The 22130-nt window shown below is 49.4% G+C and overlaps 1 protein-coding gene across 10 annotated transcripts in view; it reads left to right on the top strand.

Annotated features, from left to right (window-relative positions):
* Positions 1–14565, top strand: part of MYT1L (myelin transcription factor 1 like) — a 526890-nt gene extending 512325 nt beyond the window's left edge. For 6 of the 10 annotated variants that reach the window (XM_025354739.1, XM_025354736.1, XM_025354737.1 and 3 more), the window contains 3 exons: positions 2440–2543; positions 11222–11365; positions 11678–14565. In XM_025354739.1, the coding sequence (XP_025210524.1) occupies positions 2440–2543; positions 11222–11365; positions 11678–11818 (389 nt within the window). In that variant the 3' untranslated portion in view covers positions 11819–14565. Of the gene's footprint in view, positions 1–2439; positions 2550–11221 lie in introns of all 10 variants that reach the window. The other 4 variants (XM_025354744.1, XM_025354745.1, XM_025354742.1 and 1 more) reach the window with 3 other exon arrangements.
* The last annotated feature ends 7565 nt before the right edge of the window (positions 14566–22130 follow it).

Raw genomic sequence — 22130 nt, 5'->3', positions numbered from 1 at the left:
GAGACAGGAGAATCGCTTGAATCCAAGAGGTGGAGGCCGAGGTCACACCATTGCACTCCAGCCTGGGTAACAAGAGCAAACTCCATCTCAAGACAAACAAACAACAACAACAACAACAAAATTCTAGTTTCAGCCTAACCATCCACAAAGTGAGGCTCAGCTCAGAGGCCCCAGCAACCCCAGGGACTGCTTCCTGGGCCAGTCACTGCCCTGCTGCAGGGGAAAGGGAAATTCCCACCCAACCCAGAGCTCTCCTCTCCCTGAGGGGACTTCACACGTGCCTGGGGGCTCGTAGGCTGTCCCAGGGATGTGGCTGTGGACAGCTCTGCAGAATTAGTTTGCAGGCCCTCCTCTTCCACATTCCCTCATCCTCCAGAATCTTACGGGCCGGGAAAGCCTCTGTGACCTGCCGGTTCTTCCTGGCACCGTTTCCCCGTCTCCCTCCTCCCCCTCACAAAGGAATGGCATGCTGTGTGGAGCCACAGTGGGCAGCCGCAGGACTGAGACGTTCCCAGGCTCCCACAAAGGGCTGGTGGTGACCACTTGGGCCTGAGGGTGGTCCCCCAAGACAGAGCAGAGCTATGGAAGTAATATCCACCCATCCATCACTCCCAGAACAAAATTAGAGATGAAAGGTTGTCATGGGACCCGTGTCAAGACTTTTGTTTGGATTTAAAATGACACTGACTTCTGTCAGAACAGTTGACCTGATCTGGCAGATCAATTAGATAACCAAGCCTGATAGGCCAGTTAGTTTGACACTTCTCATAAATTCTTGAAACTAAACACCCCGGTCCAAGGTTTTTGATAGAAACATATTGAAAGGCCTCTGCAAGATGCGATTTCTAGGAACGTGCTTGAGAAATTTGCCCGTGACGGCTGTAGAGGGTGGAAGCGTCACCAGGTCCAGTGCTCTGAGGGCCTCCTTCACACGGAGGGGTTCTAAAGGCATTTGGATGCTTGCAGTTTAACACAAGCTTGTGGGGAATGCTTCTTAAATGATACATTCATTCATAATTTAGTTGCTTTAAGAATTGGGATTTTTTTGCATTGGGTATTTCTATCTTGGGGGTATAATTTTTTTTTTTTCCATTTCACTAAAAGCAGCATCTAAGGCCCAATCCCACTGATCGTCACTTTCTCTTACTCTCATCTTTCTGATGTCTCGGTAGAGAGGAGCCTCCACCTCTGTCCTGCTGATGTCAGCAGGGGTTTGGGGTGCTTTCAGGCCTCAGACTCTGGTGGACTGCACCCCTTCTTCCCTTCTGTCTGCAAAGCTTGAAAACAGCATCTGCCCACTGGGAGCCTCCTAGGCCTGGATACGTTTCCATTAGTTTTGAGTAAAGATCCATTGTGGTGCTGTAGGACCAATGAGAACAGCAATCTCAAATCCTGAGTTTTCTAGGGTGATTGCGTTTGCCAAACTCCTGCTCTCCTTCTGTGTACACCCAATTGTGTGAGGTCAAGCGGTCACAAATAGAGAGGAATCTCCATCTCTTTGGCGTTGGCAGTGTAATGTTGCCAGTAACCAGACACAGCCGGTCAGGGAAGCAGGTGTCCAGAATGTCCTTTGTAAATACGGGCATCTGGGCCCTGTGCCCAGCTATGCCAGGACTGATCCATGTGCCCCGTGGACCTCAGCAGGGCAGCTGTCACCCACCAGGGACACTCAGATGGTCAGGTACACACCTGGCTGAGGTCGTCATTCTGGCAGAGTTTACAAATTGGGAATTCTGTTAGTTAATACATATTTTTTTAATCATTCAGAATGAGATTTTTTTATTCGCTAAATGTCGAATATTCAGAGAGCCCTTTTGTGGCCGTCTCCCTCCAGGCAGTCCCCATGTCCCTCTCCCACTTCCCACAGCTTCCTGTTGGTGGATGAGGTGAGGTCATCCTCAGCACTTGCTGGACTGCATTTGTGGTTACATGTCTGTTGCCCGTTTTCCGACCCAGAACCTACGCTGAGTGAAGGCAGGGAGGGCCTGGCCTTGTCAGTGAATGTGCCTGCAGAGCCTGGCCCCAAGCCTCGGGTGTTTGCAGAATGTCTGATGCAGAGAGCGAGTTGGGAGAGAGAACAAAAGCAGGAGAAAATAGGCCAGGCTCAGCAAATCAGCACCCAGGACCAGGTGGTTTCTGCCTCGTGTCCCAGGGGTATATCTAAGACCCAGGTTAACTGTCCCAGGGAGCTCGACCCTCAGAGTGCCCGGGAGTCTCCTGTGTGTCTCGATTGTTTTTGTGGGGGGACTTAGCTGGGGAAGGGGCAGTGGTAGGGAATAGAAAGACTCAAGATTGTGGTGATTTTTTCCTTTCTAATTCAAGAGTATTTTCCAAGCAAATTCAATTACAAATGTAAAAGGAACAAAGAAAACTCCCAAAATTTTAACTCTAATATTTTTGTATATAATAGTTTTAACATACTAATATTCATTATTACAGGTATAGAAAATGATGAAGAAATCAAACAGTTAGATGAAGAAATCAAGGAGCTAAATGAATCCAATTCCCAGATGGAAGCCGATATGATTAAACTCAGAACTCAGGTAACAGTTTTTGAAGCCCTCAATTTTAGCTCTAACACATGCTATTATACCAGAGATACATGGCATGAAATCGGCTTTTAGGAGAGCTGTCTTTTCCGCTTTCTTTGCTCTTTTACTTCCTTTATTTTTCCACCTTATGATGTTGATCTTCCACAGACACCATTCCATGGCCGTGTTCGCTGGAGCAGGGGCCATGGTTCTCTCGTTTTCAGTCTGCACCTGTGTCTGTGTTTTTTAATAAAGTGCATTTGTGAATAGGCATTTTCAGAGGATCACCTGTTCCTGCAAACAACGAGGGTTTTCCTTCCAAGATACTTCAGGTCCTTGTGTTATTTAATCACTATATTAAATGGATAGCGACAGCCGAGGTTCCCAGAATTTAAAACAAGGAGTGCCTGCCACATAGGACTCCTGGGTGTCTGGGGTTTGGGGAAGCAGCCCCAGTGACTTGCGGCTGCAGAGCCTGGGGTTGGGAAGAGAGAGCAGTGGCAGCTGGCAGAGCAGCTGTGGTCACCTAACCCCCTCCGTGCCCACAAGCAGCCCACAGGATAAACATCCTCAGCCTCATCTTAAACATACAGCTTCTAAGACAGAGAGGCAGCTTCCTCAGCCAAGCCAAGGCCACAGAGGCCAGGCTGGACCCTGTCTGACCATGAACCTTGTGCCTGGCATCCCCACCTTGCTGCGTTAGGGTCCTAGTTGCCTAAGTACACTCTGGGAGTGGAATTTATTTGCTGACCACCCGACCCTCACATTGCCCACAGGGTGAGCAGAGGTGTCCTGTCTTCTTAGAAATGAGGTCTCCATTCCGGCCCCTCCCCGGCAGGCCGTGGTGTGATGAGGTTCTCAGAGGATGCTGACCAGCCTCCAGGAAGGTCACTCAGTTTGCTGGGAATGAGCCCGAGGACTGGATGGAAATGAGGATGGTGATACCACCGGCCACTACGTGATGATGCTGTCCTCCTAACAAACTCTGAGGGGCTCCCTTATTATCCCCCCTCCGTAAATGAAGAGGCTGAGGCTGGGGAAGGTTGAGGGCCTTTCCCGTGGTCAGCGAGGTGTGGTCAATGGCTCTGTTCTGCTCAACAGGTGGTTTCCACCCACTGGACACAGCTTTCCCAAGGATGGAGACATCCTCTGGGGCTGGGGCCCCACCAAGCAACCGAAAGGGATTTCCAGGCCCCCCTGTGGGTACCAAGGATGAGGCCAAGGGCGGGAACTCCCCACAAGGCCATGTGGCTGCTGCCTGGGCGTTTTGATGCCAACCTATTTCCCCAGAGGGCATCACTGCCTTGATCTGACCAACCTGGTAGCCCCAGGGGCTGTGTTCAGGCCTTCCTAGAATCTTACATTGGCCTGGCTGGGGCTCACCCAACACAGGTTGGAATTTCCCTTAAGACTTACCTGAATGTTGGGCTTGGGGAATAGAGTAACAGCCTGTGGCATTTCTCAGCCCCGGGACCAGCCGAGGTCATGGAGGCGGCATCTTGGACTGTATAGGAGACTCCATGGCTACCGGAGCACCCACGAGCTGCTGGTTCTGGGAGAGAGTAGGAGGTGACCTAGTCAGCAAAGATTGTTTAACTGGGACAGATCAATTCACCCTTGAGTATTACTCCGTTCTCACACTACTAATAAATAACCTGAGACTGGGTAGTTTACAAAGGAAGTGGGTTTAATGGACTCACAGTTGTATTCTGTTTATGAGGGCGACAAGCCGAAAATCTTAATTTATTTCCTCCTTTGAATGGCACCTTTCGGGGCACTCTCTGATGAGGCAGAATGTCCTTGTCTGTCCAGGGTGTTGAGTCCATGGTCTACTGGGGCAACCCAATTCCAACAGGATGCCCTTCAGGAAGGGGGTTCTTCCCACTTTCCAAAACCCCTCCCTCCACAGTGAAGGCCTGCTGCTCTGTGGCCGTCCATGAGGAACGGACGGCAGCTCTGACGCCAGCTGTGGATGAAGCACTGGGGCTGGGGCTCAGCCGAGGGCTGAGTAGGCTTGGAGGTCATGTCGCCTGGGTCTGAGCCCTAGGAAACAACGCATGTGCCTACGCAGGCTGCTTAGAGTAGGAATCTCAGGTACTCTCTGCACCTGCACGGGCGTGGCCTCCCCCTCAGGAAGCACTCAGGTTTGTGTCCCTTCTCACTGGTTCCTTTGTGCCTTTCTTTATCTCTGAGATGAGTAGTTGCTCCTAACAGCATGTATTTGGACCTAATGTCAAAAATGAATGTGTAGAATTCACATGTATTCTCACTGACTCGGCTGATGAGAGAGGTGACTTCCCAGATGTGCCCAGGGTTGGACCTTCCTCTATTCTAGAAGAGACAGGAATGTGCTGAGCCAGAGTCCCCCAGCTCTGCAGCTCTCAGCGTCGGATGATGAGCTCCAGTCCACAAGTTGTTTTGTGAGCACCAGGCCTGAGCTCAGAGACAGGCAGCTGCTGACACAGGCAGCTTAGAGCCTTGATACTCCTTAAACGGGTTAGACCTGGGGCAAAACTTAACCAGAAAACAATGTGCGCCCACAGCCAGGAGCCCTCCTTGCTGTCTGTGCCTCGGCCACTGCCGGGGGAGTATGGAGGAGGAACATGGGGCAGGCCAGCTCTCCAGGGCATACAGCGGCCCTGCCTGACGGCCTTGGCCTCCCTGCAGCAGCCTTCACGCCCTTTGCATTTTCCTTTAGAAGGTCCCGACTTTCCCATGCCTCTCAGGCCCTCACACCCTCAGGGAGCATGGCCAGGAAGGGGAACAGGCCCAGACCCCGTGTTTTCTTGTCCACTCTAACCCAAGAGAAAGGCAGACTTCTCACACTGCCCCATGACATGTTCAAGACACACTGACACGGGGATGCAGGCCTGTGCACAGAGCCCATGCCAGAGATGACACAGGGCTGCAGGCCTGTCCCAAGCCCAAGCCATGAGATAGATGAGAAGTGGATGCCACGGCCCGATGTTCTCTCTGCAATGGGGACAGAGGGAAGAACGGTAGAGTCAGTGCTCAGGCCGGCAGCCCGGTGATGAGGGTCCTGCACAGGGAGGGGTCTAGATTTTAATCTGGTAAAGAACAGATCCAAGAGAAGGAGAAAGGAGACTCCGTCCAAACCTTTAAATTTCACGCCTGTGCCGGACGGGGGAGACCCCCGCGCCTGGGCCGGATACGGGGGAGACCCCCGCGCCTGGGCCGGATACGGGGGAGACCCTCGCGCCTGGGCCGGATGGAAGGAGACCCCCGTGCCTGGGCCGGATGGAAGGAGACCCCCGTGCCTGTGCTGGATGGAAGGAGACCCCCGCGCCTGTGCCGGATAAGGGGGAGACCCCCGCGCCTGTGCCGGATGGAAGGAGACCCCCGTGCCTGGGCCGGATAAGGGGGAGGCCGCCCCTGCCACTCTCTGCGGAAGGGGTTTTGTGTTAACGTCTCAAGCCCAGGAGTGCTCTTACTAAAAGTTGGAAAGGTTTTTTCACTGTTCAGTTGTAAGAATTCAAATTAGGACAAACGCAATTTTATTTCATTGAGAAGATGAGTTTTCCAATTTAGAATGTGTTTAAACACTATTTGGGGTCCAATTAGTGCGACCAAATACAATTCCTATGTGGCTGAAAAGTCCGTTCTTACGCTTGGCAGCTTGAAGAGTGGGTCTCAGGGCCTTCACCCCACACAAACGCAGTCAGAAGTCCCCACACCGGCCGGGCGCGGTGGCTCCCGCCTGTAATCCCAGCGCTTTGGGAGGCTGAGGCGGGCAGATCAGGAGGTCAGGAAACCGAGACCATCCTGGCTAAGAGGGTGAAACCCCGTCTCTACTAAAAATACAAAAAAAAAAAAAAAAAAACAATTAGTTGGGCGAGGTGGCGGCGCCTGTAGTCCCAGCTGCTCGGAAGGCTGAGGCAGGAGAATGGCGTGAACCCGGTCAGGCTTCCTCCCGGGGTGGCCCAGCACCAGCAGAACGGCCGAGGTGTCTGTGGGATCTGCTGTTTCCCCAACTCCATTCAACTGGATTCAGTGTGGCCTCAGCTTCAGGGGCTGGGGCACCCACGCCGGGCACACCCACGCCTTGGTTCTGGACTCCAAGATTCCCCAGACACATCTCATCCCATTCAACTCAGTTCACACCAGACCCCAGATCAGAGACCAGAAAAGCTTGCCCTCGGCCCCAGGGGACGCCCAGAAGTTGCTTGTTATCAGAATCCGGAGAAAAAGAAGACTGCCACTGAGGAAGAGAGAGCAGGGGACTCAAGTGCTGGGCGCGGCCCGGGCAAGCGGCCTTTGTGTGAACTACATGAGTGCTGAGGGCCTGAGTTCGAGACCCCACCATGGGGGACTGGAGCAAGGAGACCCAGGAGAGATGGTGGGAGTCCTGCAGACACGGGAGGTGGAGAAGGGAAAGGAGCACTCCCGGCACAGGAAACAGCAGGAGCAGGAGGAGGATGGCTCGGAGCTGGCTGGGAGGCTGGGATGTTGTCCCCCGTGGCTCAAACAGTGCAGGCATTTGTCAGGGAGGTGGGGGTGGGGGTATTTGAGTATAAAGGGGAGCTCGTGTTTTCAGGCCAGGCTATTCTCACAAGAAACCCCCCAGCTCCTGGTGCGAGGGCCCAGATGGACCAGCATGAACAGCCCTGTGAAGCTTGACTTCTTCTAAGGTTGGCAGCTCAGTTAATCCCACAGCCTGCACCACTTTCAGATGATGGCTGTTCTCCCTGGGGCTAAGCCTCTCTGTGGTCCAGCCTCCCTGGTCAGCACGGGCATGGGCAGGAGCCCGTCCTCCCTGCACAAGGACACTTTCCTTGGGGTTACGCCCTTCCACCGCCCCACTGCTAACGCCTTGCGATTCCCACCCATTTTACTTTTCTTCTGGAAATGTTTTCTAAACACATCACGCCATCCAGGTACTTAGTCTAGACCAGGTATTGGCAAACATTTTCTGTAAAGGACCAGATGGCAAATATTTTAGGCTTCTGGGCCACGCAGTTGTGTTGCAGTGTGACAGCCTCACAACACATGTGTGAGTGTGACCCTGTTTCAACAGAGCGTCACATGGTTCTACAGTTGGAACTTAATAGCTCTTCTATGTCACAAAATGCTGTTATTCTTTTGTTTTTTTCTTACCACTAAAAACCGCAAATGCCATTCTTAGCTCAGTCTTAGCTTTCAATGTCAGGCCCTGGGCTAGATTTGACCTTTCTCTGCTCCAGGTGTGGTCAGAGGCTGCACAGTCTAAGAAATGCTGAGGTCCAGAAGGACAGAGGGTGTGGACAAGTCTGTAAAAATGCGGGTTTGGACCTAGACTGGCCATCAGGCTGCTGCTGACACGGGCACTTTCTTGGGAAGATCCGGGAATGCACTGCTTCCTAGCAGCCTGAAAAACTTTTGGTGTTTCTTAAAACAATCAAAAACAGAACCCACCGTCGTCAGAGGGCTCCCCGCTTTACCACAGGCGACTCGCAGTGCACATCGCTGACGATGGCAGAGGTGGCCGGCCCTGCTCCCAGCCAGGCCCCCAGACCCACTCGCGACACAGGCCCCTCCCCGTGTAAGCACCTGTGATCAGGGACGCCTTCCGAGTGCCAGGAACCACGTACCGTGGCTGCTGTGGGTTGGGTTTGGAAGAGAGACACCGGTCTCTGTGGCCCTCCCCAGCCTGCTCAGCCCCATCCTCAGAGGAGGCCTGGCGTATGAGGGGCTGGGCGGAGCCCCTGCATCACCTTGCTCGGCAGCGCTGTCTCCCATGACACCACAGCGTGCTGGCCAGCTCCAAGACACCACAGCGTGCTGGCCAGCTCCAAGACGTTCTGAGAGGGCTCTCCTTTACTCTGGGCCCCTAAGACTGGGTCAGAGGCCCCAGGAATAACAAATGTTTTCTCACTGCAAACATGCCTCATATCTCAGTGTGAGTGTATGTTGTGGGCAAGGAGCATTACTCCCATTTTCCAGAAAAAGAGTCCGCAATTTGCCTGGCTAGGATAGTAAGGAACGGGCAACAGTGACCCTGAGACACAGCTTCTTGCCACCCTGGAGGAAGGCCTCAGGCAAGCAAACGTGTCCCGTGCGAGAAGCCCGGGGCCCTGTGTGTGTGGGCTGGAGATGCAGGAGATTCAGGGGCCGGGGGGTGTGCTTGAGGGAGGTAAGGCTGTGAGACCTGGCAGATACCCATCCGTTCTGGCTTTGGGTCTCCAGGCATCCCCTCTGACCTTGGACTGGGCTCACCACACAGCCTGGTTCAGGAGACGATCATTTTGGCCAGGGCTTTCATGGGATGTTTGTTCAAACTGCATATTTTGTTCCACTGCTAAGTGGATTCAACATAATGAGATTTGTTCCATTTTGAGAAAATCAAAGCATTTATAAGCACGGGAGCGCCCCCCCACCTCCACCCCAGCCACAGACCCAGGTACCATGGGAAGGAACAGCCTAACTCCTGAGTCTCTCTCGCAGAGATTCCTGAGCACAGGAACATGTCTCTGCCTCTGCAGAAGGGGCTAGACTTCCCAGCAGGGAACATAGGTTGAAGGAGGAATGGATCTAAAATGTGTCCCCATGAATTTTGCTGGGGACGACGAGACAGGGTGCTACCCCTGCCTTGGGCACCCCACAGGCTGCTTCTCTGCTAAGCCGGGGGAGCAGCTGGACTTCCCTTTACTCTGAGCCCCAAAGACCAGGTCAGAGGCCCCAGGAATAACAAATGTCTTCTCACTGCAAACACACCGCACCTGCCAGTGTGAGTTCGTAATGCAAGGAGCATTATGCCCATTTTCCAGAAAAAGAGCCCACAGTTTGCCCGGCTAGGATAGGAAGGAATAGCCAGAAGCACCTCTGAGACACTCAACCAGAGGTGAGCTGGGCTGGGCTCATCCAGGAGGGCCCGCTGAGGGCCGGCAATGGGGAGGCCTCTGCAGGGTTCCCTGAGCACAGACAAGGGGCTGAGGGGCCTGGAGCAGCGGCCATCTAGGAAAGCCACCGGGTGCACAGGGCAGGAGCCGCCGTCTGCTCAGGGAGGTGCCCATCCTGCTGCTGGCCTTCCCCCTGCGTGGGCCCTTTAACAACCTCGGGACCTGGGCAGTGGCGCCTCACCCGAGATTAGATTCCATCATAGAAAACCTACGTCTGTTTACACTGACATCATCTCTAGTGAGGTCCCAGCCACAGCTGCCACCAGCCATGAGTGCAGGCACGTGGCCGCCCAGGAAGGGTTACAGAACACTCTGGAAGACGAGCACGAGGCACGCAGCCCTTCGGGGCCCACCCAGGAGTCGTGGGAGGGCAGGCATCCACTCCTGAGCCTGCAAGGGGGCGGCTGGGAGGGGAACATTAATTTGATAAATAATCCCAAGGAACACAAATGAGAAGGTCACCAAGGACGTGCATGGAAACAAAGCTGTGTGATTTCGGTGGGTTCTCCACAGGGCACCATCCCTGCAGGAATGGTGGGGGCTGCGATTCCTTCCAAGGAGAAGGCCCGCCCTCCCCACTTCATCCTGGAGGGCATCTCCAAGGGGCACCAGTTTTCTAACAGAGGGTCTGTGCCTGAGGCTAGTGGGAAAACCCGGGATTTGACCCAGTACAGCCAAGGGAGGGCCAGAACATAGGAGAAGACAGGACCAAGAGGGAGAGGAGGAGAGACTCTCATGAGAGGACATGGGAATGACACGTCGGGGAAGGAGTGGAGAGGAGCGGGTAGGCCAGGCCAGCCCTGGACTCTGCGGGTCGGCTCGGTCTTCCAGGGAGAAGCCCCAGATCATGCACGGCAGAGGCAGCCCTGGGTGCCCGAGGCAGACACCCCCACGGACAGGGCAGCTCCCTGCCTGCTGCGTGTGAAGTTAGTCCTGTGCCGTTATAGGCAGAGGCCCTGACCTTGACCTTGATGATACTTAAATTATCTCTGGAATATGCAAGGAAGGGTCCGCGGTGGGCCTTTTTCCTTAGAGAAATGCAGGAAGACCACCCTGTGGGCACAGTGCCAGCCCAGTGCCATCTGAAGAGATAGTGACACCCCCACACAGAAATGAGCATTGGAGGACTGAGCTGTGGCAGAATTTGATTCAGGCTAGAAAGGAGAAGTATTCGCATCAAGTCAGTAAAACACTAAGCCCCCACACACTGCAGTCCCATCAGGCCAGCTGAGAGAACAGGATGGCACAAGGAAACAGTCCCACTTCCCCAGTTGTCAAGTGCAGTGAATCCAAAGCATAGACAGCAGGTCCTTAAACGGCAATGCTCACCACTGAAACCTTTTTCTTTCTTTCTTTCTTTCGTTCTTTTTTTTTTTTTTTTTTTTTTGTGAGACGGAATCTTGCTCTGTCACCCAGGCCGGAGTGCAATGGTGTGATCTCAGCTCACTGCAACCTCCGCCTCTCTGGTTCAAGCTGTTCTCATGTCTTAGTCTCCCAAGTAGCTGGGATTACAGACGCCCGCCACCACGCCCGGCTAATTTTTGTATTTTTAGTAGAGACAGGGTTTCACCATGTTGGCCAGGCTGATCTCAAATTCCTGACCTCAAGTGATCTGCCTGTCTTGGCCTCCCAAAGTGCTGGGATTCCAGGCGTGAGCCACAGCACCCGGCCCGAAGGCTTTCTCCTTCAGCGAGAGGCCCCTTCTTGGCACCCAGTAGGCTGTGGCCCCCGGCAACGGCCACGGGCTTCTAGGTCCTCCTGGTGTTACATGTCACACGCACTTGTGCATTTCAGATTACCACGATGGAGAGCAACCTGAAGACCATCGAAGAGGAGAACAAAGTGATTGAGCAGCAGAACGAGTCCCTCCTCCACGAGCTGGCGAACCTGAGCCAGTCTCTGATCCACAGTCTGGCCAACATCCAGCTGCCGCACATGGTAAGTGACTGAGCGCGCAAGGCAGGAATGTGGAGTCCTCACAGCGCACAGCCTAAAGTAGATGCCGTTTTTGTTGTTATTTTCATGGTTCTTCAGCCTTTGGCAAATGTTTGTGGTTACCACCCCGAAACCATACCGTTAATTGCTAGAAACATGGGCGGGGCTGACCCCATAAACTTAAGTGTGCTCTGAGCCGGCCTTTGAAATAGTATAAAACCAAGGGCACTATGCTATGATACTATTTTATGCTTTTGTAAATATACTATTAAGAAAATAAAAGTTGTATATGAACTACTATTTAATATCTCGTAGGATCCAATCAATGAACAAAATTTTGATGCTTACGTGACTACTTTGACGGAAATGTATACAAATCAAGATCGTTATCAGAGTCCAGAAAATAAAGCCCTACTGGAAAATATAAAGCAGGCTGTGAGAGGAATTCAGGTCTGAACAGCTGCTGTAGTGATGAAACTCTTGCTTAAAAAGGATGCCTCTTGTTTTTTGCTGCTGTAACTTACCAGAAAGTGTTCTATATTTATTTCTGTTTGAAACAGTGTTATGCTTACAAGACTTCATAATGATTTTATGTCTTGCTTTAAAGATAGTACCTGCAGAATAGTTTTTGAATACACCCACATTTTGTACGTTTCCATGTAAGCTGATATAGTGTTCTGCCATGTAATGTTTATAGCTGCTGATGTATGCACATTTGGGGGTATATCTATTTCTGAAGAGGTAAGCTGATCAAAATAAATAGAGTGTAAATTCTTTTTAATGCTTTAGTGATTAAATGTTCTAGTATTTTGAACTGAAATGGACACACACACACACACACACACACACACACAGAGCTTTGAATGACCATGTTGTGGCCAAGCAGCCGCTTTTTAGACGTTATCATTTTGCCTCATGTTGGAGGACTTTATGGAATTTAAGAAATACATTTTGTGTGCATATTGTTTCATAGCAAGAATTGGTTGCAAAAATGCTTTATTTTTGAACAATGCTTGGAAATATTATGTGACTTTTTTGTTTGTTTGTTTTAGGAGGATGGTGTATGGTGGGGGCAATAAATGAGGTTTTTTGCATTCCAAGGAAATGGCATATGGATTAACTGTAAGAAATGAAATAAGTAATTTATTGTAAGACAACATCAAGCCATGGAAACTTGGCAGAAGATTCAAAGCAGCTTAAACAGCACTTTTAAATTAACTCCTAAGCATTACATGGTGTGACTATGGAAACTCCAGTTAAGACAGGATCTTATCAGAGGTGGACAACGTGAAGATTTCCTTTTCCATTTTCAATAAACTTTGGAACAACCTTCTCGTATCTCCCCTAGAGTTTCGTGCCCCTCTGAACTGTCTGTTGTTGCAATGTAGTTTATCAACAGAATCTGTGTGTTTTCGATTTAAGCTAAAAGATAATTTAAGAACATTTATTTCCCCTTTTCACTTTAAAAAATTATGATTATTCCTATTATTGTTATGAACCTTCTTATTTTACATTTGAGGGATAAAGGCAAATGATTTGTGAGTCTTCTAGTTACTGGACCGAGTTTTCTGCTGGATCTGGTGGGAAGGCAGCTCGGTCAAGTTTCTCTCCTGCTCCCCTGCCCGACTTTGACTCTGAATAAGCATTTGGTCCTATTCAGAGGACTCTTACCACGACGTTTCTGTTCTACACTTGGCTGGAGACCAGTTGACCATAGAGCATTTGCAGAGCCTTGTTGTTTGATTTCTTGTGACTATTCTAAGAATGAATGCAATCAGATTTTAAAAGGAACTAAATATACTTCAGCACTTTTTTGCTTTAAACTAGATCATCTTAGACTTGTTTCTATCTTCCAGATTTGATTGTTTTACTCCCAATGACTGCACTATATGTATGCATAAGACCACTTTTGAGCGCTGCGTTCCCCCTTCTGAGTAGCCCTTTGGCGATGTGTTGTGTTTTCTGACGTTGACTTGATTTCCATTTAATAGCATCTCTTCCTTCCATGTCTTGATGTTATGCAGGAAGTACAGACGTACTTTAAATTTTTGTTATGAAATAAAAAAAAAAAGATGGGTTTTGTAAAAATAAAAAAAAATATTTTTAGCAGAACAGGACTTACAGGGTCATTGTCCCCACAATGTGCCAGTCGACTATTTGCACTTACCTTGTCCTATATATCCGTACGGAGGTGTGCAATTCCTCGTGTCAGTAGCCTTGTGACACTGAACCTGGATGGATGATAGAGGAGCCCTCACGGCCGATCAATAATGTTGCGAAGGGAGACTACAGGGATCTCACGACAAATATTCTGATACAATACTCAACCTCGGTATATATATATATGTATAAATATATGTATATCCCAGCGGCACTTTATACTGTTCACTGTACAAAAGCTTACAGTTTTCCACAAGGACTTTAATAACTAGCTGGGAAAAAGATGATGTAATTACTTCGGGGCTCTGCGGAACCTTCTCTGTACAGCGCCCCCTTTCTGTTGTGCTATTGGTTGCAGCTGCCATGCTCAGAATGCGTTTGAGAGCTGAAGCAAGGTGCTTGCAGTCACCTGAGGCCGTCCGTGTGGCCCAGGGCCCCAGCCGCCTTTAGGGCCCCCATTGTTCATAACAGCATATGCATTTCCCCACCGCGTTGTGTCTGCAGCTTCTTTGCCAATATAGTAATGCTTTTAGTAGAGTACTAGATAGTATCAGTTTTGGATTCTTATTGTTATCACCTATGTACAATGGAAAGGGATTTTAAGCACAAACCTGCTGCTCATCTAACGTTGGTACATAATATCAAATCAAAAGTTATCTGTGACTATTATATAGGGATCACAAAAGTGTCACATATTAGAATGCTGACCTTTCATATGGAATTATTGTGAGTCATCAGAGTTTATTATAACTTATTGTTCATATTCATTTCTAAGTTAATTTAAGTAATCATTTATTAAGACAGAATTTTGTATAAACTATTTATTGTGCTCTCTGTGGAACTGAAGTTTGATTTATTTTTGTACTACACGGCATGGGTTTGTTGACACTTTAATTTTGCTATAAATGTGTGGAATCACAAGTTGCTGTGATACTTCATTTTTAAATTGTGAACTTTGTACAAATTTTGTCATGCTGGATGTTAACACATCTTACTCTAAATAAAAAGGGTGTTGCCACATTTGTAGCACGAAGGATCTCTAACCCGGGTCTGCGTCTTCACTTGAGTCTGGGAAATGCTGTCTGGGGCCCGGTGGGATCCACTCGAAGCTTTTCACTCCAGCTTAGTTGCTTTTAACATTTTTACTAGTTTGGTTCTCAACTCCGAGGCATATAGGAGTCAATGACTTTTAGAAAACTATGTGTCTCAGCATCCCCACTGGGCCGTCCTTTTCCCCATTTGCTGTTGCTCCTGCCCCTCGCTGGGCCAGGCCATCTGAGAGCCAGCCTGGATGGAGGACAGGGTGCCTCCCAGCACAGGGCTCCCCTGGACAGGGAATTCTCCGCCAGCAGCCCAGCAGCCACCACACTTGGGGGCGTTGCTGTTGTGCTTTGGTCAACATCTCAGCGCGCCCAGGCCGGGCAGTCACGTCCTTCGTAGAGGCTTTCTTCTTCTGGAATCCAGTCGAGGAGGTGCACTGCTCCCAGCTGTCCGTCCCTGTCCCTGTCTCTGTCCCTGTCACCTTATTACTGAGCAGTTTCTCAGCCTGCCTGTCTCCCAGATCACAGACAGTTTTCAACTGCCCAGGACCGTTGTTTTACAAAATGTCCCAAACTGGCTGCCACCTCCTGACTGATTCAGGTTAACTGGGAGACATGTCCTTCTCCAGTTTCAGGTCAGGGGAGCAGAAGGACAGGCGGCCCATCGTTGGTTACCTGGTTGTTGAAAGATGATGCCTTGTTACTTCCGTGCTGTTGGCAAGGATCCCAGCAGCAAGTCACCCATAAAACTTAATTGCCCTTCAAATATAATTTAACAATGAATTACCCACTTTCACACCAACTGTATTAGTAACTGTCATGGTTTAAAATTCCAAAACTACCCTCCTCTCATAGACACAATCACCCAAAATATAAAATTTGAGAAAGGGACTCTGATAACCTTGGTTAAATTTCATAATTTATTCCCAGTGGTGCCTTCAGCTGCTTCACGATTCAAGGTCCCCTGAGCACTTCTTACAAGCTAGTGTGTTCTGATGGCTCGTTGGCGACAGCACTGCCTCCTGGAAGTGCTGGTGATTGCAGTGAGTCCCCCTCCAGTCCTTGGTAGAGTCCTCAGAGCTGACAGAAGAGAGGGGCGACTCACTCATGCGACCCTGCATCTCTGTCTCTCTAGACCCGCAGGGTGGAAGAAGCTCTGTCAAAGGCTGTCTTTAGGAGCAAGCCAAGTTAATGATGTGGTGACTCAGGTCTGTCTGTTAGGATTATTAAAAGCTATTTTTCCGTAGGATCAGTATGCCTGAGAATTGGTGTAAATATTTTAGAAAGCAACTTAATAATATTTTCAAAAATCTTAGAAAATTTATATTTTGCCTTAATCTCAGTCTATACTAGAAATACCAAAACAATTACAAATGTACCAAAATCAATAAAAACAACCCTAAAGTCCTATTACGGAGGAATGATTAAGCAATTCATGATCCATGAACTTTATGGCGTACTAGAGAGCTCTTCAAATAATGGCTATAAAAACCTTTTAATAAGGGGATTATGATAAAGTAGGTGAAGAGTACAGAAAAAAATTACAAATGCATGAAGGGGCACATTATCAACAAAAAGAGTTGGACTCTGTAACATATTTGAAGAGATTTATTCTGAGCCAAATATGAGTGACCATGGTCCATGACACAGCCCTCAGGAGGTGCTAAGAACATGTGCCCAAGGCGGTCGGGACACAGATTGATTTTATACATTTTAGGGAGGCACAAGACATCAATCAAATACATTTAAGAAATACATTGGTTTGGTCCAGAAAGGTGGGACAACTCAAAGTGGGGGCTTCCAGGCTATCGGTGAATTTAAACATTTTCTGGTTGACAATTGGTTGAGTTTGTCTAAAGACCTGGGATTGATAGAAAGGGAATGTTCAAGTTAAGATAAAGATTGTGGAAACCAAAGTTTTTTTGAAGTCTTTAGTGACTTCTCTTAGAGACGATAGATGACTAATGTTTCCTGTTCAGATTGTATTTTATTTATTTATTTTTTGAGATGAAGTCTCACACTATTGCCCAGGCTGGAGTGCAATGGTGCAATCTTGGCTCACTGCAGCCTCCACCTTCTGGATTCACGGAATTCTCATGCCTCAGCCTCCCGAGTAGCTGGGATTACAGGCACACACCATCACACTTGTATTTTTAGTGGAGATGGGGTGTCACCATGTTGGCCAGACTGATCTTGAACTCCTGACCTTGTGATCCTCCCACCTCAGCCTCCCAAAGTGCTGGGATTACAGGCGTGAGCCACTGCACCTGGCCTTCCTACTCAGCTCTTAGTTAATCTCTTCAGGATTGAGAGGGCCTAGAAGAAAAAGATCCAGTTATGTTAACAGAGATTCTTTACAGATGCAAAATTTCCCCCTACAAAGAACAGCTTTGCAGGGCCATTTCAAAATATGGCAAAGAAACATGTTTTGTGGTAAAATATTTTGAGTTTCTTCCTTGTCTTCTAATGTGCCACAGTCAGGTTGGAAAATTAAGTCATGATATATAGGTTGAATAAAACCCATCTGATGAGAATGTAAGGTTTGCAGGGCGTGACTCCTCAGACCCCTTCAATAGGAATTTGGGCAAGATAAAAAAAATCAGAGTTTAGTCCTCAGCCTTAGCAAAATAAACTTCTGAATTGGTTGAGAGCTGTCTCAGACACTTACTGGTTTACACAACACAGCTGGGTAATGAGGCAGAGCTCAGGGTCTTAAGGGAGAAGCAGTTTAAGTGTGTGAAGACAAGCAGGCTTTCATCCTGTGTATTTCACTTACTTCGACACTCACAAGTTATCAGTCACCGTTCAGACCCTGGGTCGAGCAGGAAACAACACAAATAAAAACTCCCATCCTAACAAATGTAGTTGGCACAGCCCTCCTTGCATAATAATAAAACAGGCACACGGCAGCTCCTGAGCACCCTGATTTTCAGTATCAAATAGAGTGGCTGAAGGGGAAGCCTCACAGCTGGTCCTAATGAGGGCTTCCCTGTGTGAGGCCAAACGTGGGGTGTGCTGGACTTTCCTCTGGATGGAGTCACCTTTGGTCTCTGACCCCATCCTTGCATCCTAATTTCCTTTCATCCTCTTCTTGTTTTTCAATTTAATGGGTTTTTTCTTTCTAGAGCATTGTTCATGTCCTTCCAGTTGCTTCGAATCTTCGTTGAGCAAGGTAAGATAAGGAAATAAGGATCGGTATTACCCACAAACACAGGGATACGTGTGTGGATGGCCAGATAAAGGCGGGAAATTAATCAGAGAAGGAAAGAAGAGGGCGGGGCCGGTGATGGAATCGGGAAATTGAGAATTCCATCTTAGAGCCCGAAAGAGAGATAATCAAAGGTGAATCATGGCTATCAATACTTAGGGCCCAACAGCTGTCCCCGGCTTCCACCACAGCCTTGTTTTCTGGCCGAATGCGTTGGGAGCCCGTCCTTCCTTAGGATCCATCCCTCCCCTCGGAGGCTGGTAGCCTTGCCCAGCAACAGCAGAGAACCATGCTCTTTCCGCACGCCACCAACAAAACGTGTGAAGCGTCTGATAAAAAACCATGAACAATCATTGTGTTTCCCTTTCCTAAGGAACAAATGGTTTCCTCTCATGTGTGAGATACAAACAGTAGGCGTTCAACTCATTTGCCTTCTCTGATATGTGGGGAACAAAAACACCCAAGGCCATCGGGGAGAGAGCCAGAGACACGCCATCGTTAAACTCTCGTGTGCATCAACCGCAAGCGAGGTGTCTCACACAGTTGTCCCCACAGAAGGGGCCTCCTGACACCTGAACAGCATCCGCCCCAGAAACCATCCTTGTCAGGCACGTCTGACGGCAGAGGCCTCTCCCCAGGACCCAGCGTTGTCAGGCACGTCTGACGGCAGAGGCCTCTCCCCAGGACCCGGCTTTGTCAGGCACGTCTGACGGCAGAGGTGTTCCTCAGAAATGTCTCACCGCAGTGACACTGGTCATGGAAAAGCCCAGTCCTCTCCTCATTTTTTCCCAAAGAGAGAATCTCTGACCCTCTGTCCAGGAGGGGACCGTGTTGGAGTCAACAGGACTCTGTCTCCCTCCTGGACTAGGAGTGACCTCTTTAAAGGGAGATGTGGCCTAGGAATATTAGAATCCAAGTAAGAAGTGACCTATCCAGAAAAGAAGGTTTAAAAAGAATACAGCATTGTCATGTTCAAAGATCTTCAGAACTTAGGCACTAGTTTAAAGTTATTTAGATAGAATTGAGTGCAGAGGTTAATCAGGGGATATAGAAGTCTAGATGGAGGTTGCTGACTTTACAAAGAAACTGAAAAATTGAGGTTGTGACACTACCTTAAAATGAGATCATAACTCAGGCCCCATGTCTCTCGCCAGACACTCCCAGCCTCTCTCTCTGATGGTTTACAAAACCTCATCAAGTTGGGAAGGCCACCCCCAAAATTACTTGGGAGCCTCAAATCGTTTCCTTAGTAGGGTGGAAATAAGCAAAGACTGCCCAAACGACAACAGACAGAGGCTCCTTATCCCGAGCTCCTTCGAGTGAGGGAGCCGACCGCCGTCACTTGCATTTTTGCAGAGACTCCAGCAGGCTGGGTGTGGGAGATTCCCAGGGGAAGGGAAGGCACCCGGTGAGCCCCGATGGAGGCTGCTGGCCTGGGAGCTGGGGCGGCAACTGGAATCGGGGTGTCCCGTGTGAGTGTCGGGGGAGCACGTTTGTCTTTCTCGGTTTGTCCTCAATGGACATCAGGGCAGGAGTCAGGGCAGTGAGTTATTAGGCTCTGACCAGCTGGGGCTGATTGTTACAGGGTGTTGTTGCTCAGCGTTTTGGATCGTCACTAGGGACAGCGATCAGGACTCCTGCAAGTCTGATTTGCAGATAGCAGGTGGGCATCCTGGGCTGTTCATTGCAGGTAAGGGCTTGGTCTCCTGTGCAGTCTGTGGGTCTGATTTCTGCTTTTACATGTGGTCAGTCCATTGTCCGCTTGTATTTTCATCTCTCAGTCGTAGGCATCTTTCAACGTTGCAAAAATTAGAATGAAGAAATAAACCATTTTCTGTGTTAGAATTAGGCATATTTAGCATTTTAGGAATTGAAATATTTAAGAGAATCTGATCAATTAAAGTGATGCCTCCGCCACGGGACTAAAATTTCAATTGTGTATTTTTGTTGTTGATGTAACTGTGATCCCTCCACGTGTGCATCCAGCCTCATTAAAAGAAACACAGCCCTCCTGCTTATCAGCTTTACTGTCAAAAAAAAAAAAAATACAAGGATGCAACAGGCAGTGGAGTTTCCAGGGGAGTGTGAGCACATCACACTTGTAAAATCTGCGTGGAAGTTTTAATGATGTTCAGCTCACCACTTTGTGGACAGGACCAAAGGTTAATCTCGATTGCTCACACCTGTTGTATTTAAACAAATGAACAGCTTTTGTAAGTTGAGTTTTTAAAAGCTTAAGGAACGGCTGGGTGCTGTGGCTCATGCCTGTAATCCCAGCACTGTGGGAGACCGAGGCGGATGTATTACCTGAGGCCAGGAGTTCAAGACCAGCCTGGCAAACATGGCGAAACCCCATCTCTAGTAAAAATACAAAAATTAGCTGGGTATGGTGGTGCACGCCTGTAATCCCAGCTACTTGGGAGGCTGAGGCAGGAGAATTGTTTGGACCCAAAAGGCAGAGGTTGCAGTGAGCTGAGATCACACCACTGCACTCCAGCCTGGGTGACAGAGTGAGACTTAGTCTCAAAATAAAATAAAAGCCTTAGAAAGAACTAGGATTTTTCAATGTGTCATTTTAAAGCTGAAGTAACTTCTATTTTGCATTGAAAGAAAATCTTTGAGTGGCTGGGCGCCGTGGCTCACGCCTGTAATCCCAGCACTTTGTGAGGCCAAGGCAGGTGGATCACCTGAGGTCAGGAGTTTGAGACCAGCCTGGCCAACATGGTGAAACCCCATCTCTACTAAAAATACAAAAATTAGCCGGGTGTGGTGGCAGGTGCCTGTAGTCCCAGCTACTCAGGAGGCTGAGGCAGGAGAATGGCGTGAACCCGGGAGGTGGAGCTTGCAGTGAGCCGAGATCGTGCCACTGCACTCCTGCCTGACTGACAGAGTGAGTCTCTGTCTCAAAAAATAAATAAATAAATAAAAATAAAAATTATTTGAGCAAGGCCTCAAAGAAACGAAAGCATGTATTATCTTGTTATCACCTCCTCAGTGCTGGGAAAGACCTGCCTTGCCCGAAGTCCAGTCAGGCTCCTTAGGCTTGACCTTAGCATTCTCCCTGTTGGGCCTGCCTCACCCAGTTGTGGCAAAAATATTACGTTGGTTTAGAGAGAATCCGCCACCCTCCACATCTGACCCCTCCATAGCTAACTGGGTTCCTCATCTCTCCCCATCCCCAGGCGACACCTGATCCTCCCGCTGCCTTCAGCAAGAGCCTGTTTGGTGTGAGACCTTTCCTCACTCATCATAAGGTCACGACCTGGCTGACCCTCCTAGAATGAAAGGCAGGTTAACAAGAGAAAAACGCAATGCATTTCTTTAATCCAAGTTTCCTGTAGCCCCCGAGGCTTCCAAAGGAAGACCCGAAGACCAAGGGAAAACTGAGGTTCTGCTCGGATGCCATGACGATGGGCGGCCACGTGGAAACATGACGAAGACGGGCGGCCACGCGGAAACGTGACGAACATGGGCGGCCCCGCGGAAACGTGACGAACATGGGCGGCCACGCGGAAACATGATGAAGATGGGCTGCCACGCGGAAACATGATGAAGATGGGCGGCCATGCAGAAACATGATGGGACAAAGAGAGAGATCGCCCAGCAAGACCGGGCTGTCCACGTTCCTCTCAGCCTCTCTGTGCAGCATGCTGTGGGGGCTCGGGAATCAACACCCGAAAATGTGGTGCTTTGATGTGTTGAACTGAAGAGACAGCCTCTCCAGGTCTCTCTGGTCTCCTCCCTCGCGTCCCATCTGAATCCCCTGCCTCCCGAAGCACAGGGTGAAGCTGCTCTCTGCAGCTTCCTGCTCTGGACCCACCAAAGAAGGAAACGGTCACCCCTGGCCTCTTCCCTGAGTTTTTCTCAGCTGGATTCCTGTCACAGAAAGAAAGACCAAAGTCTCAAGCCGCCTGGACAGACACGTGTCATAAGCCATTGTCTGCTCTGTGGGCCCAACAGATGCTGCCTCAGGTCACTGTATATTCTTCAAGCCCATTGAATTTCCCTAAAGGTCATTTACTACCCGCTAAACTCATCCACACGCCCCACCTCCCTTTCCCCTAAAAGGACGGGTGTATCAGCGTCTGTCCCCTCGCACGGTGAGGCAGTCACTTCCTCACCCTGTGCCTGCTCCTATCTGCCTTTACTCTTATTAATCGTCCTTTGACCAGCGGACTTTTAACAAACCTTCAGAGGGTAAAAAGGGGGTTTCCCCTTGGCCCCTGCAGTTTCTTCCTTCTGTCTACGGGACAGGACCCTTCTGGAATGAGTGTCTTGAAGGCAGATGGGAGAAAGTGACCGTTCCAGGGGTTTTGGCTTCTGGGGAAGGGACCTCTAGTTTCTAGGACCTGCCTCGGGG

Source organism: Theropithecus gelada, chromosome 13 (assembly GCF_003255815.1).
Source record: "Theropithecus gelada isolate Dixy chromosome 13, Tgel_1.0, whole genome shotgun sequence".
Lineage (NCBI taxonomy): Eukaryota > Metazoa > Chordata > Mammalia > Primates > Cercopithecidae > Theropithecus > Theropithecus gelada.
This window is presented reverse-complemented; position numbering and strand designations above follow the sequence as displayed.